General features: G+C 49.1%; 1 protein-coding gene across 3 annotated transcripts in view; it reads right to left on the bottom strand.

Moving 5' to 3' along the window:
- The window catches only part of LYST (lysosomal trafficking regulator), a 3752809-nt gene that overhangs the window by 1321364 nt on the left and 2406665 nt on the right, over nt 1-24780 (bottom strand). For all 3 annotated transcript variants that reach the window (XM_085611970.1, XM_085611971.1, XM_085611972.1), the window contains one exon: nt 23797-23973. In XM_085611970.1, coding sequence (XP_085468096.1) covers nt 23797-23973 — 177 coding nt within the window. The remainder of the gene's footprint in view (nt 1-23796; nt 23974-24780) is intronic.

The following is a 24780-nucleotide window of genomic DNA, read 5'->3' as shown; positions in this document are numbered from 1 at the left end:
GGTTCTGAAAAAGGCTGCCTTTGCCTTAAGAGTCTTCCTATTGTATGAATTCCTTAACCTTCTAAGGTGCTCAAGGTCATCAGTGGTAGCAGCAGATTTCCATAGATGCTCTGCAACTCTTAGATTCCGAGTTCAGGGCCTCATTGAACCATGGTTTGGAAATTTTGGAGGAGACGTTTTTTTCTTGGAGGGGCGCTGTAGATTCCAGGTCTTTGAGTAGAGTGGAATTGTAGAAGTTTGTGAGGTCATTTACATCAGTCATGTCTGTCATGAGGGTCAGGGTGAAGTTGCAATGGTTTACCAAGGTGATGGGGTTGATATTTTGCAAGCTCCTTTTCCATTGTCTTGTTTTTGAGGGTTGGCCCCTTTTTTGAATAACTTCGATATTGATGGTGAAGAGGATGCAATAATGATCAGACCAATCGCATGGGGTGATGGATTCTAGTAGGACGATGTTTGTTTTTGCAATGATGAGGTCCAATGTCTCTCCCTTGTTATGAGTTGGGCTGTCACACAATTGAGATAGCTCCTGTTCTGACAGAAACTATTTAAGACAGCCTACAATATGATTGTTTGCATTGTTCCAATGGAGGTTAAAGTCACCCAAGAAAATATGGGGTACTTGTGAGTTGGCATTGGATGCCATGATCTCCATTATCTCGTTGATACAAGTCAAATTATCGCCTGGGGGGTGGTAGAATATGTGAAGTTATCTGGCGATGCGCTTAGAATCATAGATATTAATACATAGATAATCACAGGAGGATAGCCCGATGGAGTCCGCTTGCTTGACTGATATTGAGTTACGATAAATGCAGGCTACCACTCCCCCTGGTTTCCCAATTCTGTCTAGTCGGATTAGGTCATGGGAAGGAGGAACCAGTAAGTCGAGGATGGGAGAGGAGGAACTATTTAGCCAAGTTTCTGTGAGGACCAGAATGTCTAAATCATTCTCTAAAATGAGACTGAATATATCAGTAGCATGCTTGCTAGCAGATCTGCAATTAATGAGCCCACACTTCAACTTAATAGACTGGTTTAGGGTAAACTGTTCTAAGTTGATGTTTGTGAGGTTATCTCTATTTACGGATCTGTTGTTGAAAGTCGGTTCTCTGAGGGGATTGGTTACAATGGATTGAATAGTGCCACATTGTGACTTACTGTTGTCTGTAGTCTGGGCATAGGATGTAAGGAGGTTGTCTATGTCTCTGTCTGATAGTTCATCGCTTGACTCCTAGGCCACGATGCGGAGGGTAAACTACCCTGATTAGAGCCTTTGAGGTGTGTGAACTTGGATATGTGTCGACTAGGTTGGACATTGAATTGGTTATACTGACTAGTGTTCTCGGTGTGATCATTCGTGGGGATGCAATTTCTCGTTTGGAGACTGATTTGGTTTACGGTGTTGTTGGTGGCTCTGTGTATGTTAAGAAGTTCTTTAGTGATAGTAGATAGGTTATGCATTTTGTCCTTGAGATGGGATAGGTCAGTGGCTAACTCATTAAGTCGAGTTATCCAGACGGTATTGGAAAAGTAGGTAGTAGGTGTATGATCAGTTATGGAGGGCAATTCGCCCGTAGTGTCAGTTTGCATGGTCATGTTCTTCAATTGCTTGGGGATATCTACATTAGGTATGGGTGTATGATCCGTTATGGAGGGCGATCCACCAGTATGTTTTATTTGCAAAATCACGTTCTCCAATTGCTTGGCAATAACTTCAATAGGGGTCGTTGCGAGAAGCTGAACTGGGAGGTTTGTTGTGGGGTTCACATCCGTGAGGGGGTGGAATATAGGCGGGGCAGCCGGATAGGGTCTTCCTCGTGAAGTTGGGGAATGGTCATAGTGCTCTGTGATTGGATGGGCGGGATGAGTGTAGTGGGTGTAAGGGTCCCCTCAGATATCGAGGAGGACAGTGGGTGGGGGGGATCTAAGCGATCTGCTTTGCATGAAGGGGGGGAAAGGAGGTCGGTGTTGGTGGCATCACGTTTGGTGACATCCCGCGAGGACGGCAGGGATAACAGTGGTGCGGCTGTCATGATGAGATCAGTAGCAAAGCCTAACCTTGTCTCTTCTGGGCTGGGGGATCCACGTGTGGCCTCGACCAAACGGACTGGGTGGTAGGGATTATTGGGGGTTTCTGCACTGCTGAGGTTGGTGGCTAAATGCAACCCAGTCTCACCTGGGCCAGGGGACCCATGTGTATTTGGATCAGACGTGTCTGGGTGGCTGGGCACAATGTCAGGGACGACATATGTCAGATTGGGAGAGTATGATGTGGTATTTTGAGGAAGAGGAGTTAGGGAGGCCTCTAAATCCTGAAGATGCGAGGGTGCAGTGAGTGTGCTATTCTTACTGTTTACTGCTTTCTTGAGAGTAGGGAAGAGCCTGTCTATGATATCAAGATTATCGTTAGAGGCTTGTATAAGAATATTACCCTTGTTGTAGATAGTAATGGTGGCATTCGCTGGGCATAGGTCCGAGGCGGTAACCGACAATTTGAGGGCATGCAGGGTTTTCTTTGTTTTGGAGATTCGGAGCAAAGCGTAGAAGGTATTTCTCCATTGGGCACGTTTTTTTCATGTGGAAGTTAAGGTCGTTGGAAATAATGCCTTTGTTAATGCAGAAGTATGGGTCTAAAACAAGAGTCTCAGGATGATTTATCATAAGCCTGTGCTTGAACATCTTTGGAGCATTTTTGGAGAGGTTGGGCGGGTAGAGGATGGTGAAGGCATGTGGCCTGCATGTTCAAGGCCTATGTCCATTTCTTTTTTCTTTATTGCCTACCTTCCCCCGTTCGTTGGGGGTAGTTTTAAACTAACAGATAAATTAAGATTTGTCCTACCGGTATATTTGAAAACCCACTGAGCTGAACAAATCTTTGAGCATGTTAAAAAGAGGAGATAGGGGTGTCAGCCCTTCAATATATACAGATCGCTATGGCCACTCATAGTACTCCCTCATTCTATCTCTGCAGTGTAGTCCCCCTTATTTCCTTTCCCTTAGATATCCTTGTCCTAGTCCAGTCACTTCATTGTATAGTCACTTCATTGTATAGTCGACTTTCACACTCGGTTGATTGTACCTCCTTGAGTGTGGTCCTTTTTCACTGTTTATTAACAGTGTGGACGAGAGGCCCGGTTTATTTAGTGTCTCGATCAGGCGCCATGTTAAAGTCAGGCGCCTGGCTTTAAAGCTCAAAGCTGACTCGCAGGACCTCCGTGAAAGATAGTAGTCCGCTTCCCAGGCTTAACGTTTCCCCCTTTGTAATTGACTAAAGGATCTAGTCAGAAGAGCTTTACCTGGGGCCAAGAGGAAGGGCAGTCGAGGAAGCGAGTAGGACACATTGGAAAATGGCGCCCGTCCCATACGACCACCAGAGGAGATCACATCAGCAAAACAGGTGACCCATTATCTCCGCGATCCGACGTCTGAAATGGATGGGCGGTGAACACGATATGCCCCCCAGTTGCTCCCACCTCCAGCCGGACTTTGGAGCAGATTCGGGGCGATGCGATGCGCAGTGTCTTCCGGATCCCGGCTGCAGCGTGTACAATGTTTCAACCAGCGGGTGGTGATTCTGTAATCAGCGGCTGGTGAATAGATTGCCCACCGATCCGCGCTCAGAACACTGCCCGGGGCGAGTGCCAGACACGGAGACTGTCGGCCGCCATTTTTGTAGTCTGAAGCTGAAGAATTAATTTAGATCCATATCGGCTGGCAATAATCAGTAGATATTACAGGGCCCACCCGCTATCAAGTTCCTAGGAGCAGAGCGTCGAGACCCGGCATCACACCAACATCGATGGATAAAATTCACGAAGCCCTAAGTGTGCTGTGATGGGCAGTCTTCAAGCAGCGCTGGAGTCGGGCTGACCAGGTAATGTGGCTGCAAGCCAGGATTGCCACGGTGGTCAGACAATCATATCAGGTGAGTTGCCGTCTTATCCTTTGTTGTTGTGCGTCCAAATAGTTGTCCAGTAAATTCCCGATGTGTAGGCAGGAGGCGAGCCGGTGTCAGTACGGTTTATCAAGGGATATCTACCAAAAGGTAATCCCAAAAACCTGGAGCTCCTGCGGGAGGTTCCTATACAGCGGACCTCCACCGATAGGAATTTTGCACATGTTTGTACTGCTTTGCCCTTTTTGCCTCAAGAGAAGCCCACAATCAGTTGATTGTCTAATCAAAGATCACTGGTCTAATTGATGTAAAAACCAAGGGCTCTCCAAGGATCAAGAAGATGAAGATGCTTCGGTTCCTTTGATGATGTTGAGCGTAGAAAGGCAGCAAATAAATGGATTTCCCTATGTGGCAAGAAAGTTACTTTGTCTAGAGGATCAGTTTGTCCGGAAAGAAAGAGGAGTAAGATTGCTGGACGGAAAAGTCCTGGAGTTCACTCACCTGTGTAGCAGAGTTGAGGTGATGAAGAACACTGTCTTTTTGGTTAAAAAGCGCACAGGACAGTTGTTCATCAATCCAAAAGGAATGCACACCAAGATGGGGAGAATCAAACTGAGGTCCCACAGCAGCATCACAAAAGGGCTAACTGGAACATGTTTTTCAGTCCCTTCAAGAAACACATCACAACTAGTGATCTGAAAATGGATAGCTGATCAGGCAACCCTAGAAAGGCTGAAAGATAACCCTTAACTGTCGCCACAGCACAGCCTTGCTGGGCTAGGGAGAGACAAAACAATAAAATGTCTGACAAATTTGACTGTAAAGGCTGAATCTCACAGGACAAACACAAGGAGATTATGAACGGAGTGCTGAAACATTTCAGACACACACCCCCCAGTCACAGATCAGGGTTGAATCCATCATCATTCTTTAGGTCACTTCACCACCCCAGTTCAGACACAGCTATATGCAAATCAGTCTTGACCCTGTGCCTCATGGGAACAGTCCAGCCTGAACTGTCAAGCCACGTCTTCCCTGGACCGCAAACGAGCACCCTGGGACCGGTTTCGGGGTAACACCCCTCTTCAGCTAGGCTAGCTTGAACCCAGTGGCAAAGTGAGCAAGGAACCCCGTCTGGGCATACCCTGCTAACAAAGGGCGAACAAAGCAAACACAAGGAGATGATGGACGGAGCAGTGAAACTTTTCAGACACTCACCTACAATCACAGATCTGGGTTGAATCCATCATAATTCTTTAGCGCACTTCGCCACCCCAGTTCAGACACAGCTATATACATATCAGTCTTGACCCTGTGCCTCATGGGATCAGTCCAGCCCGAACTGCCAAGACATCTCTTCCCTGGACCGCAAACAAGCATCCTGGGACCGGTTTTGGGTTAACACCCTTCTTCAGCCAGGCTAGCTTGAATCCAGTGGCAAAGTGAGCTAGGAACCACGTCTGGGCATACCCTGCTAACAAAGGGCGAACAAAGCAAACATAAGGAGATGATGGGCGGAGCAGTAAAACTTTTCAGACACTCACCTACAATCACAGATCTGGGTTGAATCCATCATCGTTCTTTAGCGCACTTCGCCACCCCAGTTCAGACACAGCTATATGCATATCAGTCTTGGCCCTGTGCCTCATGGGAACAGTCCAGCCCGAACTGCCAAGCCATTTCTTCCCTGGACCGCAAACAAGCATCCTGGGACCGGTTTTGGGTTAACACCCTTCTTCAGCCAGGCTAGCTTGAATCCAGTGGCAAAGTGAGCTAGGAACCACGTCTGGGCATACCCTGCTAACAAAGGGCGAACAAAGCAAACATAAGGAGATGATGGGCGGAGCAGTAAAACTTTTCAGACACTCACCTACAATCACAGATCTGGGTTGAATCCATCATCGTTCTTTAGCGCACTTCGCCACCCCAGTTCAGACACAGCTATATGCATATCAGTCTTGGCCCTGTGCCTCATGGGAACAGTCCAGCCCGAACTGCCAAGCCATTTCTTCCCTGGACCGCAAACAAGCATCCTGGGACCGGTTTTGGGGTAACACCCCTCTTCAGCCAGGCTAGCTTGAATCCAGTGGCAAAGTGAGCAAGGGACCCACGTCTGGGCATATCCTTCCAACTAAGGGCGAACAAAGCAAACACAAGGAGTCTCGCAGGACACAAGAAACTTCTCCAAACATGCTGCATATACAGTTTTGATGGAAGGATGCCTGTCTGCCAGTGTGACACCAACTACTTTTGAAGATCAAAATCTATCAGCTGTTGCTGTTCAGTCTCCAAGAATGAAGTTCTAGGTTGTGTATACTCGGTGCAGTTGCAAGAGGAGGTCCTCCCGAAGGGGCAGCCTAATCGCATGACATACTTGTCCCCAGAAGTTCTGGTTACCAAACTCTCCTTGCCCAGACTGGATATACTAAGAAGACTTGAGCCAGGTACTTCTAGATCATTTTCAATAGTATGGGCAGGAGAGGTAGGGGCAGAAAGGCATACAGGAGTCCTGAGCCCCAGTTCATGCAGAAGGTGGCTCGGAGGTAAAACCACCTGTGGAATCCCAACATGCAAAAGCTTGGACAGTGCACGTTCTCTGCAGTAGCAAACAGATTGAGCCAAGGTTTTAACATTGCTAGAAACCACCTTAAGCCAGCTTCGATTGTAACCGATATTTGTGATCCGATAGGCAACGTCAGCCGAGTTTGACCTCCTTGGCGTTTAAAGATCCTTCCAGCTGCTGGGCACTCAGGGAGCTGCATTGAGCATGCAGCCACTTCCATAGTTGTAGAGCTTCTTGGCACAGGATCCATTACCACACACTGCCCTGTCTGTTGCAGCAACACATGGCAGTTGTGTTGTCTGTGAGCACCTGTACTTGTTCATCCCTGATGGCAGGAAGGAATGAATAGCTTGAAACTCCAACAAGTTGATATGGAGGAGGATCTTTGCCGGAGACCAAAGACCTCTGATCTCCAGCACTGCCAGATGACCTCTCCAAACTAGCAATGATGCATTTGTCACAAATGTTAGTTCTGGGTGCAGTCGGTAGAATGATCTGCCATTGTTCCAATGTGGTCAAGTAGCCATCACAGTATTTCACAGTCTCCTTCAACACCTGGCTAGAATCCAAAAGGTTTTCTTGGTGCCGAGTCCACTAAAACTTCTGATCCCACTGCAGAGCCTGTATGTGGCACTTGCAATGGTCAACAATCAGGATGCAGGAGGCCTACAAGCCTCAGAGCTGCTCAAACTGAAACCCAGGTCAAGTTAAAGCATCTGGATCATAGCCCAAATGTCCTGGACTAGTGGAGGCAGATGGAATGCTCGGAAAAGCACTGTATCGAGATTGGCTCTGATGAAGGGGAGCCATTGTGAAGGAGTCAGGTGTGACTTCAGCACATTTACAGAAAAGCCCTATGATGTTAACAAGTCAGCCGTCGTCTGGAGGTGGATTACAACTGTTTGAGGTCAGCCTGCCTTCCGCAAACACTTCTTGAGGTACAGGAAGATTGGTATTCTCAATACCTCCTTAGATGGGCAGCAGCCACCACCATTCTTTTGTGAACATTCAGGTGCACTGGCAAATCCAAAGAGGATCATGGATAATTGAAAATACTCTTAGCCTACTTAAAACCACAGGTAAAGCCTGTCAGACTACAAAAAGGGAATGTGGAAATACAAGTCCTGCAAATTCAATGCTGCCATGCGGGCTCTTCGATCCACAGCAGACAGAACCTGGGCAAGGGTGAGCATTCTGTACTTGTCCTTCAGAAGAAATAAAGTTCAAAGGGCAAAGATCTAGGATGGGGCAAAGGCCTCTGTCTTTTTTTGGCACCAGGAAATAACAGGAACACCCAGCAAACCCAATTTCTGATGACAACAACCTTTCAAAGGTTCACATGGCCAAGAGTTCGGATTTTCCCTTGGAGTATGGACAAATGGGCCTCCCAGAAGGTGTTGTAGTGTGGGTGACATTAACAGGAAGGGTAAGGATTAATCATGTTCCACAATGTGGAACACCTATCGATCGGATGCCAAGCTCCTCCACCCAGGGGAGGTAAAAGATGAGGTGACTTCCAACTGGGTGGTAGTGCGCTACTGAGGGTGTCTTAAAGCAGTTTTGAGGCAGCCACTAGAGGGGGCACTGAGGTTTGGGTAGATTGTTGCCCTTGAGGTTTGGATGCTGCTGCCCTGATCCCCTGCCTTTAGCTCAAAAGGACCGATAGGCCTGTGGAAAACTAGCTGCAATAGCTGTTAGCATCTGCTGAAGTCATTTTGTTTTTGGCAGCCATTTTAGTTAGCCATGAGCTCACCATGTGCATTCTCCCTCTTCACTGTTGACTGCCCTAGTATTCTGCTTGTGTCATGTGATAAAGTTAACTAATTCAGCACTGAGCCAGAGCCTTGCACATGCTCAGAAGAGTCTGTAGCTGCACATGCACCTGCCTTAGACTGTAACTGTCAGGCTGTTCTAACTGATGTCAGCAACTCATTACTCCTCCTACTTGTTGACGGTGCATTTTCTGTATGACCATCTATGTGTGTAACTCTTCTCATGTGTACTTCTACTGCCTCCTTTTGAGCCCCTGTGTGGGTATAAAAGGCCCCTGTTCTCTGTACTCCTTAGACTGCCTCCTACAGCGGCCTGAGGGTACCGTATTGACGCAGTCTCCCTCATGTGAGGTTAATAAATGCATTATTTGTATATTACAACTTCCATGCCAATCTCTTCTTTGTTGGTTTAAGGACCAGGTGCATCAGTGAACCCCTACAAAGGTTTTTATTTCTACAGCCCTGTTGTTATTGAGGTACTTTCTTGCATTGCCTCTGTTATATCTCCAGTCAAAGCCTCAAAAGTGGCAAAATTGTTGGGGGAATTAGCCCACCGACAGAGCAAGCCGAAGAGAGCACATGTTGCCTTACTGTCTTTTTTAATGCTCTAGAGCTGAATCCGCCTTGTCTATAAAGAGATGGGTCCCTTCGAAGTGCATGTCCATCAGTGACTGCTGTAGGTCACTGGAAAAGCCGGTGGAGCGAATTCAAGTGGGGTTCCTAAGCATCACTGCCGACTGCTCTACCCAGTCAGTTTTGTCCAAGCTCGATTGAATGGAGGACTTTGCCACATCTTGTCCATCTTGAAAAAAGTGTTGGAGGTTTGGCCTTACATCATTTGGGACAGTGGCCAAGATATCTGCCACTATGTCCCATAAAGCATGCATACATCTCCACAGGAGGCAACTGGTATGACCTGATCTAAGGGCAAGACTGGCTGGGGAGAAAATCCTTTTGGCGAAGGTCTCTCTATCTGCTGGGTGGTCGGAAACGCATGAGGGTTCAAATGGCTGGTCTAGGCCTGTACCACCAGAGTTTCTGGTGACTGATGTTGGAGGAAGAAGGCAGGGTCTCCTGAGCAGGCCTGTGTCAACTTGGTATCTTCTATTGACTGGAGGACAAGATCCTGGTTTTGTCCAGGTGCCCAACAGTGTGTCCCTAAGGCCCTCATTAAATGGCATAAAAGCTCCTGCTTAGTTTATCCAGGTTGAAGCACTTCTGTCAACTGTAGGTAAGAGACCCTTTTTGCATGGTTACCCCCCACCTTTTGCCTGATGTAGATGCTCTTTAACTAAGTGAGCCCTAGGTTCCTGCCAAATAGGTACCCAGGGCCTATGTTCTTTCCCTAAAACTGTAGTGTTGCAAACCCAATTGGCCACTCTCTGGCCTCAAGCAAGTCCCTTGCAAAAGGTACCCTGGGTACCAAGGGCACTGTTGTGAGAAAGTGCCCTCTTTCTGCATGGTTGCCCCCACTTTTTGCTGAATTGCTGATGTACTTTGACAGAGTGTGCCCTGGGCTCCTGCTAATCAGGTACCCAGGGCCTATGTTCTTGCCTTAAAACTGCATTGAAGCCTAAACCCAATTGGCATATCTGGCCACAGGTCCGCCCCTGGTAAATGGTACCACAGGTACCCAGGGCACTGTGACCAGAGAAGGCCTCTAAGGGCTGAGGCACTTATTGTGCCACCCTTAGAGGTCCTGTACCCTGACACTCACACGTTGCCTTTGTAGGCTGCGTGGGTGCAGAATAAAGTGAAGAGTCGACATGACATGGCACACATCCCTGTGTGCCATGCCTACAACCCACTGCCTTGGCATAGATCAGTCACCCCCTAGCTGGGTGCACGATACCAGTGGTGAGGGTACAAATGCATGAGCCCTGTACCCCTACAGTGTCTAAGTCCATTCTTAGAGATTTTAAGTGCAGTGCTGCCATTAAGAGTATATGGTGCTGGGAGTTTGTCTTTACGAACTCCACAGCACCATAATGGCTACACTGAAAACTGAGAAGTATGGTATCAAACTTCTCAGCACATTAAACCCACACTGACGCCAGTGTGGGATTTTATGAAAAATGCACACAGAGGGCATCTTAGAGATGCCCCCTGAAAACTAACCTACCACTAGTGTGTAGGCTGAGTGGCTGCTTTCTGCTGCCACCACCAGACATGTTTCTGGACCCCTGGGTCGAGAGCCTGCTGCTCTCTGGGGCCTGAAACAATGCACATCCTGGGACGAGGTGCCAAGCCTCCTCCCAAAGCATGGGCAGGGTTCACGAAGGGGAAGCTTCAAAGGCTTGCCGCCTTTGTGAGCTTCCCCAGGCCACTTGCTGCTCTCAGCAACTGGTCCCCACTGGTTCGGACCCCCACTTTGGGCAGGAGAACCAGCGGGAAAAACAAGTGAGGAAGAGAGGTGTGCCCCCCTCTGCCAACTCCACTCCTCAGGTGGGGGAGGCGAGGTGAAGCACAACTCTCAGTCCACGCCATCTTGAAGATGGGGAGACTCAGCCAACTAGGGACAGGCTCATGCCCCCCTCCCACAGGAGGGTGGCATAATAGGGGGTGTACCCACCCCAGGGAAGGGATCCATTGGTCCCTGCCTTTTACCTACCTGTAACGCTCCTAAATCTAGTATTTAGGGCACCCCTGAACCTTGCTTCCTCAGAAAAGAACCTGCAAGAAGAAGAAGAAGAAGGACCGAACAGCCGTGCAGCAGCTAACAAGAGGAAGACGCCCACTGACTTGGTCCCAGCCCTACCGGCCTGTCTACCCCCTCGAAACTGCTCTGGCGAAATCTTGGTGTGTCCTGCAGCCAGCAACCTCGAAAGCCCAGGAGGACCTGCCTGCCTTCAACTACAAAGTCTCTGTCTTCCATGAACACCGGATTTGTTCATCTGCAACCTCTGGCTCAGGCCGGACACCGCAGACCCGTCCCACTCTGCACCTTCAGTCTTTGAGTGTGTGAATTCATTTGCTGACTGAGTGTGTACAACTAATGCTTAACACTGTCCTCTGATACTGCCTTACTACCTGACCACACTTCCACAAATAGAGAGTGGGGTGCTATCTAACTTTAGCTCTGCCTACCTTTCGGGATCCACTGGACTCTGTGCACACTATACCTCACTTTGGTATAGTATATACAGAGCCAGCTTCTTACAACTGTGACCAGGGAAGGAGTCTAAGGAGCGCAGCACATATTTTTCCATCCTTAGAGGCCCTGTACCTCAACACACACACACACTGCCATTGCAGGCTGTGTGTTTTGGGGCAGAGCAAAGTGAAGATTTGAAATCGAACACGTCCCTGTGTGCCATGCCCACAATCCACTGCCATGGCATAGGTAAGCCACCCCTCTAGCTGGGTGCACTATACTACTGGTGAGGGTACAGGTACATGAGCCCTGTACCCCTATAGTGCCTAAGTCCATTCTTAGACTTTGTAAGTGCAGTAAAGCCTTAAAAGAGTATATGGTCTGGGAGTTTGTCATTACGAACTCCACAGCACCGAAATGGCTTTACTGAAATCTGGGAAGTTTGATATCAAACTTCTCAGCACATTAAACCCACAATGATGCCAGTGAGGGATGATGCCAAATGCACTCAGAGGGCATCGTAGAGCTGCCCCCTGAAAAACGACATAACTCTAGTGTCCTGGCTGACTGGCTGCTCGCCAGCTGCCACCCCCAGACCTGTTTCTGGACCCTGGGTCGAGAGCCTCCCACTCTCGGGGTCCTGAAACAAAGCAAATCCTGAGCAGAGGTGCCAAGCCTCCAACTACAGGATGGGGAGGGTCCACAGAAGGGAAGCTTCAAAGGTATGTTGCCTTTGTGAGCTGGCCCAGCCATTTACTGCTCCCAGCAACTGGCCCCACCGGTTCTGACCCCCACTTTTGGTGGGAGAATAGGCGGGAAAAGCAAGATAGGAGGAGAGGTGTGCCCACCTTTGTCAACCCCAACTCTCAGGTGGGAGAGGTGAGGCAAAGCACAACTCTCAGTCCCTGCAATCTTGAAGATGAGGGGACCCAACCAACCAGAGTGCAGCTTATGCCACCCTCCCACTGGAGGGTGGAATAATAGGGGGTGGACCCACCCCAAGGAAGGGACTCATTTGTCCCAAACTGTACCTACCTGAAATGCCACTAAATGGAGTATTTAGGGGCAACCACAAACCTTGCCTCCTCAGACAAGCAAGAAGACAAAGAAGGACACGGAGGACACCAACTGACTTGCTCCCAGCCCTGCCGGCCTGGTCCGACCTCGACCTGATCCAGTGGAATACCAGTGTGGCCTTCAGCCCCCCAGAACCCAGAGGGCCTGCCATGCCTTTTCTAAAAAGACTGTCTCCTGTGAGCACCGGACTTGCTCAAGAAACACACTTTGGCTCCAAATCCGCAAGTTTTCACCACTCTGCACCTGACGCCCACAGCCTGAGCACGAGTGGCCCAACACCATGAGAAGTTCTCCCCGGCGATCCTGACCTAGAATCTGGGGACCCCTAACCTACCTCAAGTCTCCCGACGATGCCTGCAGCCTCTATGTGGAAAATCCCCCTGACCGCGACAGGAGACGGTAAGGAAAATCCGACGCCTACACCAGACACCCCACGTCCTTGGGTGGCCCAACTGACTGTGTCCCTCCATTCCTAGAGATCCCAACTTACCTCTCCAACCAGTGGTTGCCTCCAGAAGTTCTTCGTGCGTGAGCCTGAAGTGTTTGTTCTAACCGGAGCTTCCTCATTGAAACCCACAGGGCTCCCAATGTCGATCCAGCACCCTGCATCCGGCCATCCCTGTGCCGCTGTGGGTGCACCTTGGGTGCCAACTTGGATCCCCTTTGCCCTATGCGTACCTCTAGGAGTTTTGCTCCCTCAACCTTGTGGCCTGCTCGTGAGCAGCCACCAACCGACGGGTCCCTAGCTCCATAGGCTAACATTGGACCTAAACACTTTGCACACGGCCGCCCTAGTGCAGCTAAGTGTTGAGGGTCTTTAGTATGGAAACCTAAGGAACTGTGTTTTGAGAAAAACTGTTTTACCTATCTTTTATCCAGGAAATGTCCCAGTGTGATCTCTAGGCAGATCACACTGAGGAGAAAAAGTAATCCTGGAAAGTAATCAAAAGTAATGACAACTGCCCCCGGACCCGGATCCGCCCGAGGAGCAGCTCTCCCCTTAGCTTTCTATCCGGCTTTGAACTTCTTGCTGATATGTGTATGTCTTCTCGAGTCTCTGACTTCCCCTCCCTTCCCTTACTATCGACCTGTGCCTGTTAGACGAAATGGGGCTCGCTTCCCCTGATGAGAACCCCTTCTGGTGCTTACAGTACTTATCGCCTTGCTTGTGTTTAGGTTTGGATTTGTGTTTATTTAAAACAGAACCTTCGATTCTCCTGTCATTGGAATGTTGACGCTAGCATGTGTTGTGTTTTTAAAGCTGCCGTACCTCCGGGTTGTCGGCTGAATAGCTGTGTCACTGATCTTACAGAATAAAGGTTTCTTAAAAAAAAAAAAAAAAAAAGTAATGACAAACCTGTAAAAAAAATAATTATTCATCCAGCTAGCTTTTTAACAACCTGTCTCGAAAAGTACTATCATATTTACCAGCACCAAGTCCTGCTTGGTTCTATAAATGAAATCCAACAAAGAAATATTTTTGATACAAACAGTTGCTCCGAGTTCAGTCCTTGTGTGTGTGACATAATTTCGTGCCTGAGTGTGTACAATAAATGCTTAATGCTACCCTTTGATAAAGCCTTACTGGGCGCCCACACTACCACAAATAGAAAGTATCTACTTTTACCTATGTAAGCCTTTGGGGATCCACTGGACTCTGTGCACACTATACCTTACATTGGTATAGTATATACAGAGCCAGCTTCCTACATCAACAAATTGGTTATCCCTTTAGTGGTGGGTAGTATGTGGTGCACTTCTTCGGGTGCCATCCTAACCACTGTGGAAAAATACGCGGATTCTTCTGTGGCTACATTTGGAAGTGGAGGATGGCGGGCAATGTCAGGGGAGGTATCCAGGCCACTGGCCTCCTGTAAGTTAAGAAATAAGTTCTCATCATCAAAAATCTTGCTAGAATCGTCATTGTCATCTCTGAATCCATGTAGGCACTGCAGTAATGATTTGGGGTCAGAATGGGAAAGAGGTGAGGTCGGAAAGACATCTGTGGAGTTTAGTCCAAGTTCGCCTCAGAGCCTGAAAGGACAATCAGATCTCCTTCTGGCATCTGTGTTCAGGGCTGCAGTGCCATAAAAGGCATTGGCGTTGAACTGGAAGCTGCAGTTGGCATAGGAGCAAGTGGCATAGTCGGCAACAGGGGCAGACCCACCGTTGGTTGACTGACTGGAGCCTAACTCAGATTCTTGGGGCATGAAGGGGCATTGTAGGGATCTGGTTGGGTACCAAAGAGTTATTCTATAACCTCTTTAAATTCTCTGAGCTGTTGCGGCTTCGCCACAAGGCCTAGAAAGTTGAGCTGGAGAGGCATGAGAGTCAGAATCAGTTCTGGGGATTGGGGACCGAGTTTGTGGCCTCGGGTGTCATGCTACTCAGAGCGATGGGAGTAGTGTGACATGGGAGAACCATCAGAGGACTTTTGTTACTTGTTTTTTTTCTTTTCTTAGATTTACCTGACAATCTCAACTTTGAGGATAAACAGTCACGAGATCAGACCCATGAGTTGGAGCACATCCATGCATCGACAATCAAGGCTGCACATTCTTCAGCTTCGGTCAATAATCCGCGACATACAGCTTGGCATTACGGGTACAGATGGCTTCGATATTTATCTTGGCACATTTCTCACTGACGCCAAATCGTGCTTGGAGCCCAGACACCAGAGAAACACCTTGTGTGGGTCTCTCACTGACATCTGCTTGTGGCAGTCTTTGCACGGTTTAAATCCTGTAGTTTTAGGAGGGGGCATGGCCCATGCACACTGGAAAGTTTTGTGAAAAACTCTGTCAAGTCTGACAGACTTGAGGGAGGAGGTTCCAGATCCACATCGGAAGGTGCACCAAAAAGGAACTGATATCAACACGGAGAGGCGGTGCCGATACAGTGGCCCTAGCATCACATCTGGGGCTGGATGGACCAGACGTGAAGCCACACCTACTGACTTGTGAGGGAGTTTTATGAAAAACATCTGAATCCAGTCACTCGCCTGGGGAAATTCACAAGGTAGGGATTCTGCGGATAGATGTCTCTATTCAAACAGGTTTCACGTTTAATTCAGTCTATATCCCAACCAATTTTCCCAGTTCGATCAAAGCAGATGATGGGAGTAAACAAGATACATGAGGAGCTCTAGCATTGGTTGTCGATCATTTATTCAACAACAGTCAGTGAGGAATAAAAAGTCAAAGTTATAGGAAGTGATCAGATAACCATGTCTCACTGCTAATCTGAAGTTATGAAAGAAGTCATTAAGAGAGGGATAAATAGTCCTGCACATGGTGGTCTATGCCAATTTGATTTCTATGATGTTGTTAAACATAATGTATTTGTGGGCACAGAATGCCCTTTTCCTATTCTTCATGTTCACTTTGGGTTGGTTTTGTTGTAGTATTCCCTTGGGAGAACCTTTTCTTTTTTGGTCGAGGCTTTTTGTAATATGGTGTCGGACCATATTATTAAAGACAGTGGACCACTGGCAGTTAGGAAATAATTTACCTTTAGTGATAACTAGGACATATCATACATTAGAGCAGGCTGATTTGAACCATGTTGTCAGATTTCACTTCCCCAAGCAGCACCTCCATTTTGAGAAGGGGCCAAGTGTGGTTGGTAGCAGTACACTACTCACTTCCTGGTCGTAGAGGATTGTTTGCACCTCACGTTGTTCGGTAAAACAGGACTGTTGTTCCTACTGATTAGTTCCTACTGATTAGTATGACAGTAACACAGGAACTTCTGGGAAGAAAGAAGTTGCATTCTCTAGTTTATAAGTGCTGGGAGGGGTAAATTCCCCTGGGGTTTAATTATCAATTGGCTACAGAAACAACCAATATACACCAAGAAGAGCTTAACTGGCGTAGATTGTATAATGACTCTTCTATTCCACTTTTTAAGACACCCATGAGAGATTATGAAGCTAACATAAGGGCAAGAAGGACAATTTGCACACTAATATGATTATCCATGCAAACAACCCACAAAAACTCAATTTTCAAGTGAATAAAAAAAATCATTTTAGTATTTATTCCTTTGTGCAGAGAACACAGCAGCTTTGCTACTCAATTAGTGCTTCACAGAGGAAACAAAACTCATTAAATGTAAAGTCAACTCAGTTGCTTTACCATCCTAGCATAGGCAGTCATCATTTGCTGCATTCAATACTAACAAATTTCCAACAGCATTTTAAAGGGGTACCATCTGACTCCTATCCAGTATAAGTTTTGAAATTATTGCAGGCACTGAATCTAGAACCTCTAAGATAATATAACTTTTCAAATGAAATAAGGAGGTGCCAACCAATTTAAGCAGCCATAGAAACGCATATTTTGAGAAAAATATCTACCAACACTGCAGTCATGAAAAATGTACTGTACTACCTACAGCAGCTAACCGTTTAAAATATACACTGCTTTCTACCAGCAGAAGCTGCACAGTTGATGGCAAGTACATGTTAATGACTGGATGCTTGCTGATGATGGCAGTTTTAGTGCCCCCAAATTATTAGACCTGTCAGAAGCATCTAATATTACAAGCCATTATATCCTGATGGAGCACCTATGTGCTGCATGGGTAACTGGATCTGCATTGCCATGGTTTTATTATTTTGTTACTAGCAATACTCTATTTGTGTGCCTCCCTTCATTTACTACTTCTCACTTACCACTGGATTGTGGAGTGCCCCAGAGTTCAGGGATCTCACCAAAATTCTTTAACTTCTACATTGCCCCTCTGGCCAAGCTCATTCACTGAAGAGGGGATACTTTGTATGTGTATGTCTGAAACACCAAAATGTACAGCAGGGACATGTTTTCTCAGCTTGTATCAAGTCCCATCAGAGAATGAGGTACATCTGGGAGTAGATAGAGAGCATTTTGTTAAATCTTAATGATGAGAATACTGCGGTGGTAACAATGAATGGTCAAGCTGCAAGCTAGTTTAATTTGTAGGCTGATTAGAAGTGCTCACTATCTATGCTGTCAGGTCAGTCAATAGCTTAGGTGATAAAATTGACATGAAACTCATTAGTCAATAACATTTTTGTATTGGTGTCTACGAGCTCCCACTACATGGGAATATTTGTAATCATTCCATTTAACTTATCCTGGAGGATAAGAGATGAACAAGTTACTTACCTTTGGTAACGATATATCTGTAAGAAACATTAGTTTGTTAGATTCCTTACCTTAGAATATCCCCAGGCGTCAGGCTGGATCCGGAAAGATTTTATGTCAGCAGTACCCTTGAGCGTCGGTAGGCGTCGTCTGTGACTTCGCGTCCGCCGTCGTGATCGCCGGGATGACGTTGGGAGTACTTAGACGCCGCCCTTGCGCGCTGACGTCAGTTCTGTACATAGCTTTCCACGCCAGAAACGCAGAGCCATGCAATAAACCGACACTGGTGCTATGAAACTAGGGCCCTGAAAGAGATGACCTTAACCCTAGATATCGGTTCACAGAACGGGGAGGATGGGTGGGGCGGTGAGGAATCTGACTAACTAATGTTTCTTACAGATATATTGTTACCGAAGGTAAGTAACTTGTTCATCTGAAAGAAACACGTTAGTTAGATTCCTTACCTTAGAATAGATACCCCAGCAATACCAACCCCGGTGGTGGGTCTGCGAACCAAGATCACACCAGGAAGTTCTGGAGAACGGAACGGCCAAAGAAGCCGTCTCTCTGGACTTGGCTGTCCAGGCAGTAATGTTTGGCAAACGTGTGCAGCAAGGCCCACGCAGCTGCCTGACAAATGTCCTGCAGAGGGACTCCCCGTCCCAAGGCAGTAGAAGCTGCTGTGGCCCGAGTGGAATGGGCCCTCAGTCCCACAGGAGGATCCTTCTTAGCCAAGGAATAACAGGTCTTAATGAACAAAACGACCCACCGAGAGATTGTCCGCTTGTGCACTGCCCGCCCCTTCTTAGCGCCCACGTAGCCAACAAAGAGTTGGTCGTCCACCCGGAACTGTTTTGTGTGGTCCAGATAGAAGGAGAGCGCAGTTTTGGTTCCAGACGGTGGAGCCTCTCTTCCTCTTTCGAGGGATGCGGAGGCGGAAAGAAGGAGGGCAAGGTAACAGACTGCCCAATGTGAAAGGCAGTAACCACCTTAGGAAGAAAAGTAGGGCGAGTCCTCAGAACCTTGTCCGGATGGACAGAGAGGAAAGGAGGCTTAGAAGAAAGAGAATGGAGCTCACTCACTCTTCTAGCAGAGGTGATAGCAACCAGGAAAGCAGTCTTGAGAGTGAGAAGACGGAGAGGACAGTTATGAAGTGGGTCAAAGGGAGCGCACATCAGATAGGTTAACACCAGATTCAAGTCCCACTGAAGCATTACAAAGGGGACAGGAGGAAACATGTGAGTAATGCCTTTTAAGAATCTATTAACAACAGGGGACTTGAAAAGAGAAGGCTGATCAGGAAGCCGTAAGAAGGCAGACACAGCTGAAAGATATCCTTTGATGGTGCCCAGAGCAGAGCACTGCTGGGCCAGGGAAAGAAGAAAGAGGAGAACCTCAGAAAGAGGGGCGGAAAGGGGATCCACAGCCTTTGCTGTGCACCAAGCCACAAATTTGTTCCACAAGCAGGCGTATACCGTTTTAGTGGAGGGACGCCTGGCTGCCAGAATGACATCACAGACTTCAGGAGGCAAGTCAAATGGCATCAACTGCCGCAGCTCAATCTCCACGCATGGAGGTGGAGGCTGGACAGGTTCAGTGGAGGACAGTTCCCTGCTGCTGCGACAGGCGGTCCTCCTGAAGAGGCACTCGAATCGGGGGATCGATTGACTGACTGAGTAGCTCGGGATACAAGTATCTTCGAGCCCTGTCCGGAGCCACAAGGATGACTTGGGCCCGGTCGCACCTGATCCCCTCCAGCACTCTGGGTAGAAGTGGTATAGGCGGAAAGGCGTATAACAGACCGCAACTCCACTCGCGGCGAAAAGCGTCTCAGAGCGAGTGCTGCCTTGGAAAGTCCAACACGCAGAACTGATGACATTGTGCGTTCTCTTCGGTGGCGAATAGATCTAACCAAGGCTCTCCCCATTTCCGAAAGAGGCCTTGTGCCACGTCCGAGTTCAGACGCCATTCGTGATCCATCATGCACCGGCGGCTGAGTTAGTCCGCCCTGGCGTTCAGAGAGCCCGCTAGGTGTTGAACCACCAGGGTGAGGCCCTGATGTTCCAGCCATGTACAGAGGCGGAGAGCCTCCTGACAAAGGGTCCACGACCCCACCACGCCCTGTTTGTTGCAATACCACATGGCGGTGGTGTTGTCCGTGAACACCTGCACTACACTTCCCCGAACAGAGGGAAGGAATGCCTTCAGTGCAAGCCGGATCACCCGCAGCTCCAATAGGTTGATATGGAGCCGGGACTCCGCCGGAGACCAGAGGCCTCTGATCTCCGCCTCTCCCATGTGGCCTCCCCCATCCCTGGAGGGACGCATCGGTCACCACTACGTGCTCCGGTTGGGGTAGGGAGAAGGATCTGCCGCAGACCCAATCGCGGTCCGTGAGACACCACTGCAACTGTCTTGCAGTGCCCTCCGAGATCAGGACATGGTCGGACAGGTTGCCCCGATGTTGAGCCCACTGGAACTTCAGGTCCCACTGCAGAGCTCGCATCCGCCAGCTGGAGTGATATACCAGCAGGATGCAGGAGGCCATCAGACCCAGCAGCCGTAGGGTCAACCTGACCTAAACTCGGGATAAAGGCTGAAAGATCGGAATCAGAGCCTGAATATCCTGAACTCACTGTTTGGGAGGATAGACCCGAAACTGCGCAGAGTCCAGGACCGCTCCGATGAAGAGGAGCTTCTGAGAGAGACTCAGATGTGACTTTGGCACGTTGATGGAGAACCCCAGCGAATGCAGGAGGTCGGCCGTAGTCTGGAGGTGGGAGACAACTGTTCGGGGTGAGACCGCCTTCAACAACCAGTCGTCGAGATAGGGGAAGACTGGAACCCCTTATCAGCGCAGATGAGCTGCGACCACCACCATCACTTTCGTGAACACCCGAGGGGCACTAGTGAGGCCGAAGGGGAGCATGGTGAACTGAAAGTGCTCCTGACCCACCGTGAACCGCAGGTAACGCCGGTGGGCCGGTGGGCCGGCAGGACGGGGATGTGAAAATAGGCGTCCTGCAAGTCCAACGCTACCATCCAGTCTCCAGGGTCGAGGGCAGCCAGAACCTGAGCTAAAGTTAGCATCTTGAACCGTTCCTTCCGGAGGAAGGTGTTGACGCTCCTGAGGTCCAAGATAGGGCGTAGGCCCCCTTTGCCCTTCTTGGGAAACAGAAAGTAGTGGGAATAGCAACCACGGCCTACTTCTGGACCAGGAACGCGCTCGACGGCCTCTTTGGCCAAGAGGGCCGTAACTTCCTCCCGCAGAAGATTCAAGTGATTATACGGTGGCACTGTGGTGGCATGGCTGGTGGGGTCGTCTCGAAGGGGAGGGAGTAGCCCCTTCGGACGATTTGCAGCACCCACCTGTCCGAAGTGATGGAGCGCCAGTGGAGCAGGTGATGGCGAACTCTGCTGCCCACTGGCGTGGAATGGGCCTGAAAGCTCGGACTAGGGTGGCTTTGAGGCGGATGCTGCCGGGGTGGATGTGGACTGACCGCGTTGTCCTCTAGAACCGCCACGGCGGAACCCGCGACCGCGTGCAGGTTGGTTCTGCGGCCGGTGGCTAGGCGGACGTGAGGAGTCGCCCCTTCCTTGGCAACAAAAGGGGCGAATAGCAGAATTTTGTGGTCGCGGGGCCGAGAGGCCCAAGGACTTGGCTGTAGCCCTGGAGTCCTTAAAGCGCTCCAGCGCACTATCCGCTTTGTCGCCAAAAAGGCGTCGGCCATCGAAGGGCATGTCCATGAGGGTGCTCTGGACATCCCCTGAAAAGTTCGTGGACCTCACCCAGGCGTAACGACGAATCGCCACATTCGTCGCAATCACTCTACCCAGCAAGTCCGTGGTGTCAAGTCCACATCAAATGGAATACCGCGCTGCATCCCGCCCCTTAGCAAGAGCCTGGGCGAGCCATGTCCTGGCCTCCTCCGGACACTGGGGCAGCACGTCCGCCACCGTATCCCACAAGGAGTGGGTGTAACGGTCCAAAAGGCACGCAGTATCAATGGACCACAACCCCAAACTGAGGGAGGAAAACAGTTTCTTCCCAAACTGCTCCAACCTTTTGGTTTCCCGATCCGGAGGAGCAGACGGGAAGGCGGTCTGGAACGTAGAGGCCTGGATAACCAGACTGTCAGGGGTGGGGTGTACCGACAGAAAGCTGGGGTCGCCCGGAGCAGGGCGGTGGCGCTGGGCCACGTTCCGATCCAATGGAGAGACTGTGGAGGACTTGGACCAAGTGCCCATCAGAACGTCGGTAAGGGCCTCATTGAACTGCAGTAGAGGCTCCGAAGAGCTTACTGGCGGTTTAAGCACTTAAGTGGGGAGGTTGGTCCTCACGGCTGCTGCAGGGAGCTCCAGGTGTAGGGCCGCGGCAGCCCTGCGCAGCACCAAAGAATAAGTCGCACCCTCCTCCATAGCCACGGAAGGAGGAGAGATAAAGCCAGTGTCAGGCATCCCCCAGCTCGTCTGCCCAGTCCTGACTTAACTGGCACTGCTGTGCCAAAGGGTCCTCAGACCCCTCCCAGTCCTCCCCGTCATCCGTCTCCTGGTAAACAGGCAGAAAAGACGGAACCGGGTTATGGATGAAATGCTCATCCATCGGCGCCGGGGACGGCGCCGGGTGGCGCCGTTCCGACGCTGGACCCTGACTGGGGCTGAAACTAGGGATGGCGTCGTCCGAAGACGGCACCGGGGCGGCACCATAGGGGTCGGCACCGGCGGAGGGGTCGTAAGGTTGACTGGGATGTAGGCCTGGATCCCACAGGGACCAGCGGCGTCGGGACCGAAGTCGACGACGGCACCGGGGCCAAAGCCGCCGGCTCGCTAGGCCCCCCATTCGGACCTGCGGGGCCCAGAGGCATGCCTGCAGGCATCGACGGCGGAGCGAGACTCCTTATGGCCACGAGGAAGTCCCAAATCTCGCCCGGAGTCGCGTGAGGCCCAGGGACCGGAAGGCATGGGGCCGGACGCGACTCCTGCGGCTCCAGCAGAGCCGCGCGGGTGGTGCCACTCGAACCCTCGGCCTTCTCGCGCAACCGGCGAGGGGAGTCAGAAAAGCGATGTCGCTTCTTCGACTTCTTTTTACTGTGGACTTGGATCCCGACGAGCGGTGATGACTTCAGCTCCGCGACCGGTCCCTCGACCTCCTCCTCGACCGGGACCTCGAGCGGCGCAGAGCCGACTGCCGGATCTCGAGGAGCTTACAAGACCGCTCCCGCCTAGCCTTCGAGGTCAACGCCCGGCAGTTGGTGCACGACTTGTCATCATGGTCGGCCCCAAGGCAGTAGAGACACCGATAGTGGGGGTCGGTAACCGACATCAGTCGGTGACAGACGTCGCACCGCTTGAACCCGGGCAACCCTACCGGCACCAGGAGTCGAAGTCGACTCGGAAATGGAGAGAAAAATGTCCAAAAAGTTAGTCACAAAGTGACTAAGGGTATGCTCTTCCCGGATCTGCGCTTACTGGCGCGGAAAAAAGAAAAACTGACGTCAGCGCGCGAAGGCGGCGTCTGAGTACTACGGCGATCACGACGACAGACGCGAAGTCGCAGACGACACCTACCGACGCGCAAGGGTACTGCTGACGAAAAATCTTTCCGGATCCAGCCTGATGCCTGTGGATATTCTAAGGTAAGGAATCTAACTAACGTGTTTCATTCAGATGGGCTATCTCTGCCATAATCAGTTCCTTACACCTTGGCTCACCTGAGTATAGAACACTTTGATGCAAATGATCCAGAATCATACCTCTAGACTTGTGATTAGTACTTCTAGACTGTCATATTCAGATGCTGCTGAAAAACTTGCAATGGTTATCCATTAAATAATATACGTTTTTCTGTCATGTGCAAGGTTCACAGGATGCTTTAAAGAAACACCCTTGCTTTTGTTCAGCGTCCTGTGAACTTTGCACATGACAGAAAAACATATATTCTTTCAATCACCTTCCCAAGAGTACCTGTGTGCATTTGGAGGTACAATTTGTTTGTATACAACTCAACTAGTTGTATTATTCCAAGCTTGTGGCAATTCCGGCCAGGCGGCCCTTCAAGTGTCTGAGTAAGAACAAAGGAACAAAAATAAATAACATGAAATCGTAGTTTTCAGTCGAGTTTAGTACCGGATGCCAAATTAGGCCATTTCATATTTGCTATGAATGCTCTACCTTAGAAACATTTGCTACATCTATTACAATTTGAAATTTTCGTTTAAAAAAATAATCATATTTCAGTCAATGTAAAGATGAGTCCATACACGTACCTCTTTGATGGCATTAACAAGGCTTGGCTTTGATGGTGCACTGGGCGGAATGTAATTATAGCCAGCCAGTGCCAATTCTTTCATGAACAATCGTGCAGTTGATAACTCTTCACTAGTCAGTTCTTCCTTGTGTTCATGTATTAACTCATACAAGTACAATGCTAATTTCGGCCCATGCTATTTAGAAAAGAGAGAAGCGTGCACAGTACTCAATATAAGTCCACAATAACTATGTGTGACATAAACATGACAAAGTAACCTAAATATAGCAAAAGAGTAAATGAAAGCCACCCCGTCTAAAAGAGATTGAAAATAACTACATTACGGTCACCTGTCCAATTTAGACATACCAAGTATAGAAATAGATTGCAAATAGAGTAGGAATATTTCAGTCTGGGTGATAATACATCAAAAGAATGAGAGTTCTATAATAACATACTTTTGTAGGACATGAAACAGTGGTTTATGTAAAACAAGACTTCTCACTATTCCTTAAACTTTTTGCTGCTCCCCAATTTGTAGGATCTGAATTTTCCAGATCTGAATAACAGAAAAATCTTATACAAAGAAATCTCAACAAAGTCCCATTGCACCTCTGGAGACCATCCATATACATGGACACCAGAAAGTTGCCCTAGGAGAATTAAGCACAGGGAAGTTACCGGCCACATCCAACATAGTGTAATTAGCCACGAAGAATTCCGCACTTCAGAGATGTTTTTAAATTTGTACATGATATGCCCGCAGTGATCCCACCCTGTAAGAATGCCATTTATTTGTCTCCCTCCCTTTCCTTTTGCACAATTGCTTACAAAATGAATGAGGAACTTGTTTAGAAACATTATCTGATCGATGATTTGGGTGTGAAAGTTGCGGGGTTGCCCAAACACAGAGGCAAGCTGCAACCCACAAATGATGCCCCATAGCCCACCTTCCTTGGCCATATCCAAGACAGTCACTCATATTCGCTCCTTGGCAAACTTG

The sequence above is a fragment of the Triturus cristatus genome, chromosome 6 (assembly GCF_964204655.1).
Source record: "Triturus cristatus chromosome 6, aTriCri1.1, whole genome shotgun sequence".
Lineage (NCBI taxonomy): Eukaryota > Metazoa > Chordata > Amphibia > Caudata > Salamandridae > Triturus > Triturus cristatus.
This window is presented reverse-complemented; position numbering and strand designations above follow the sequence as displayed.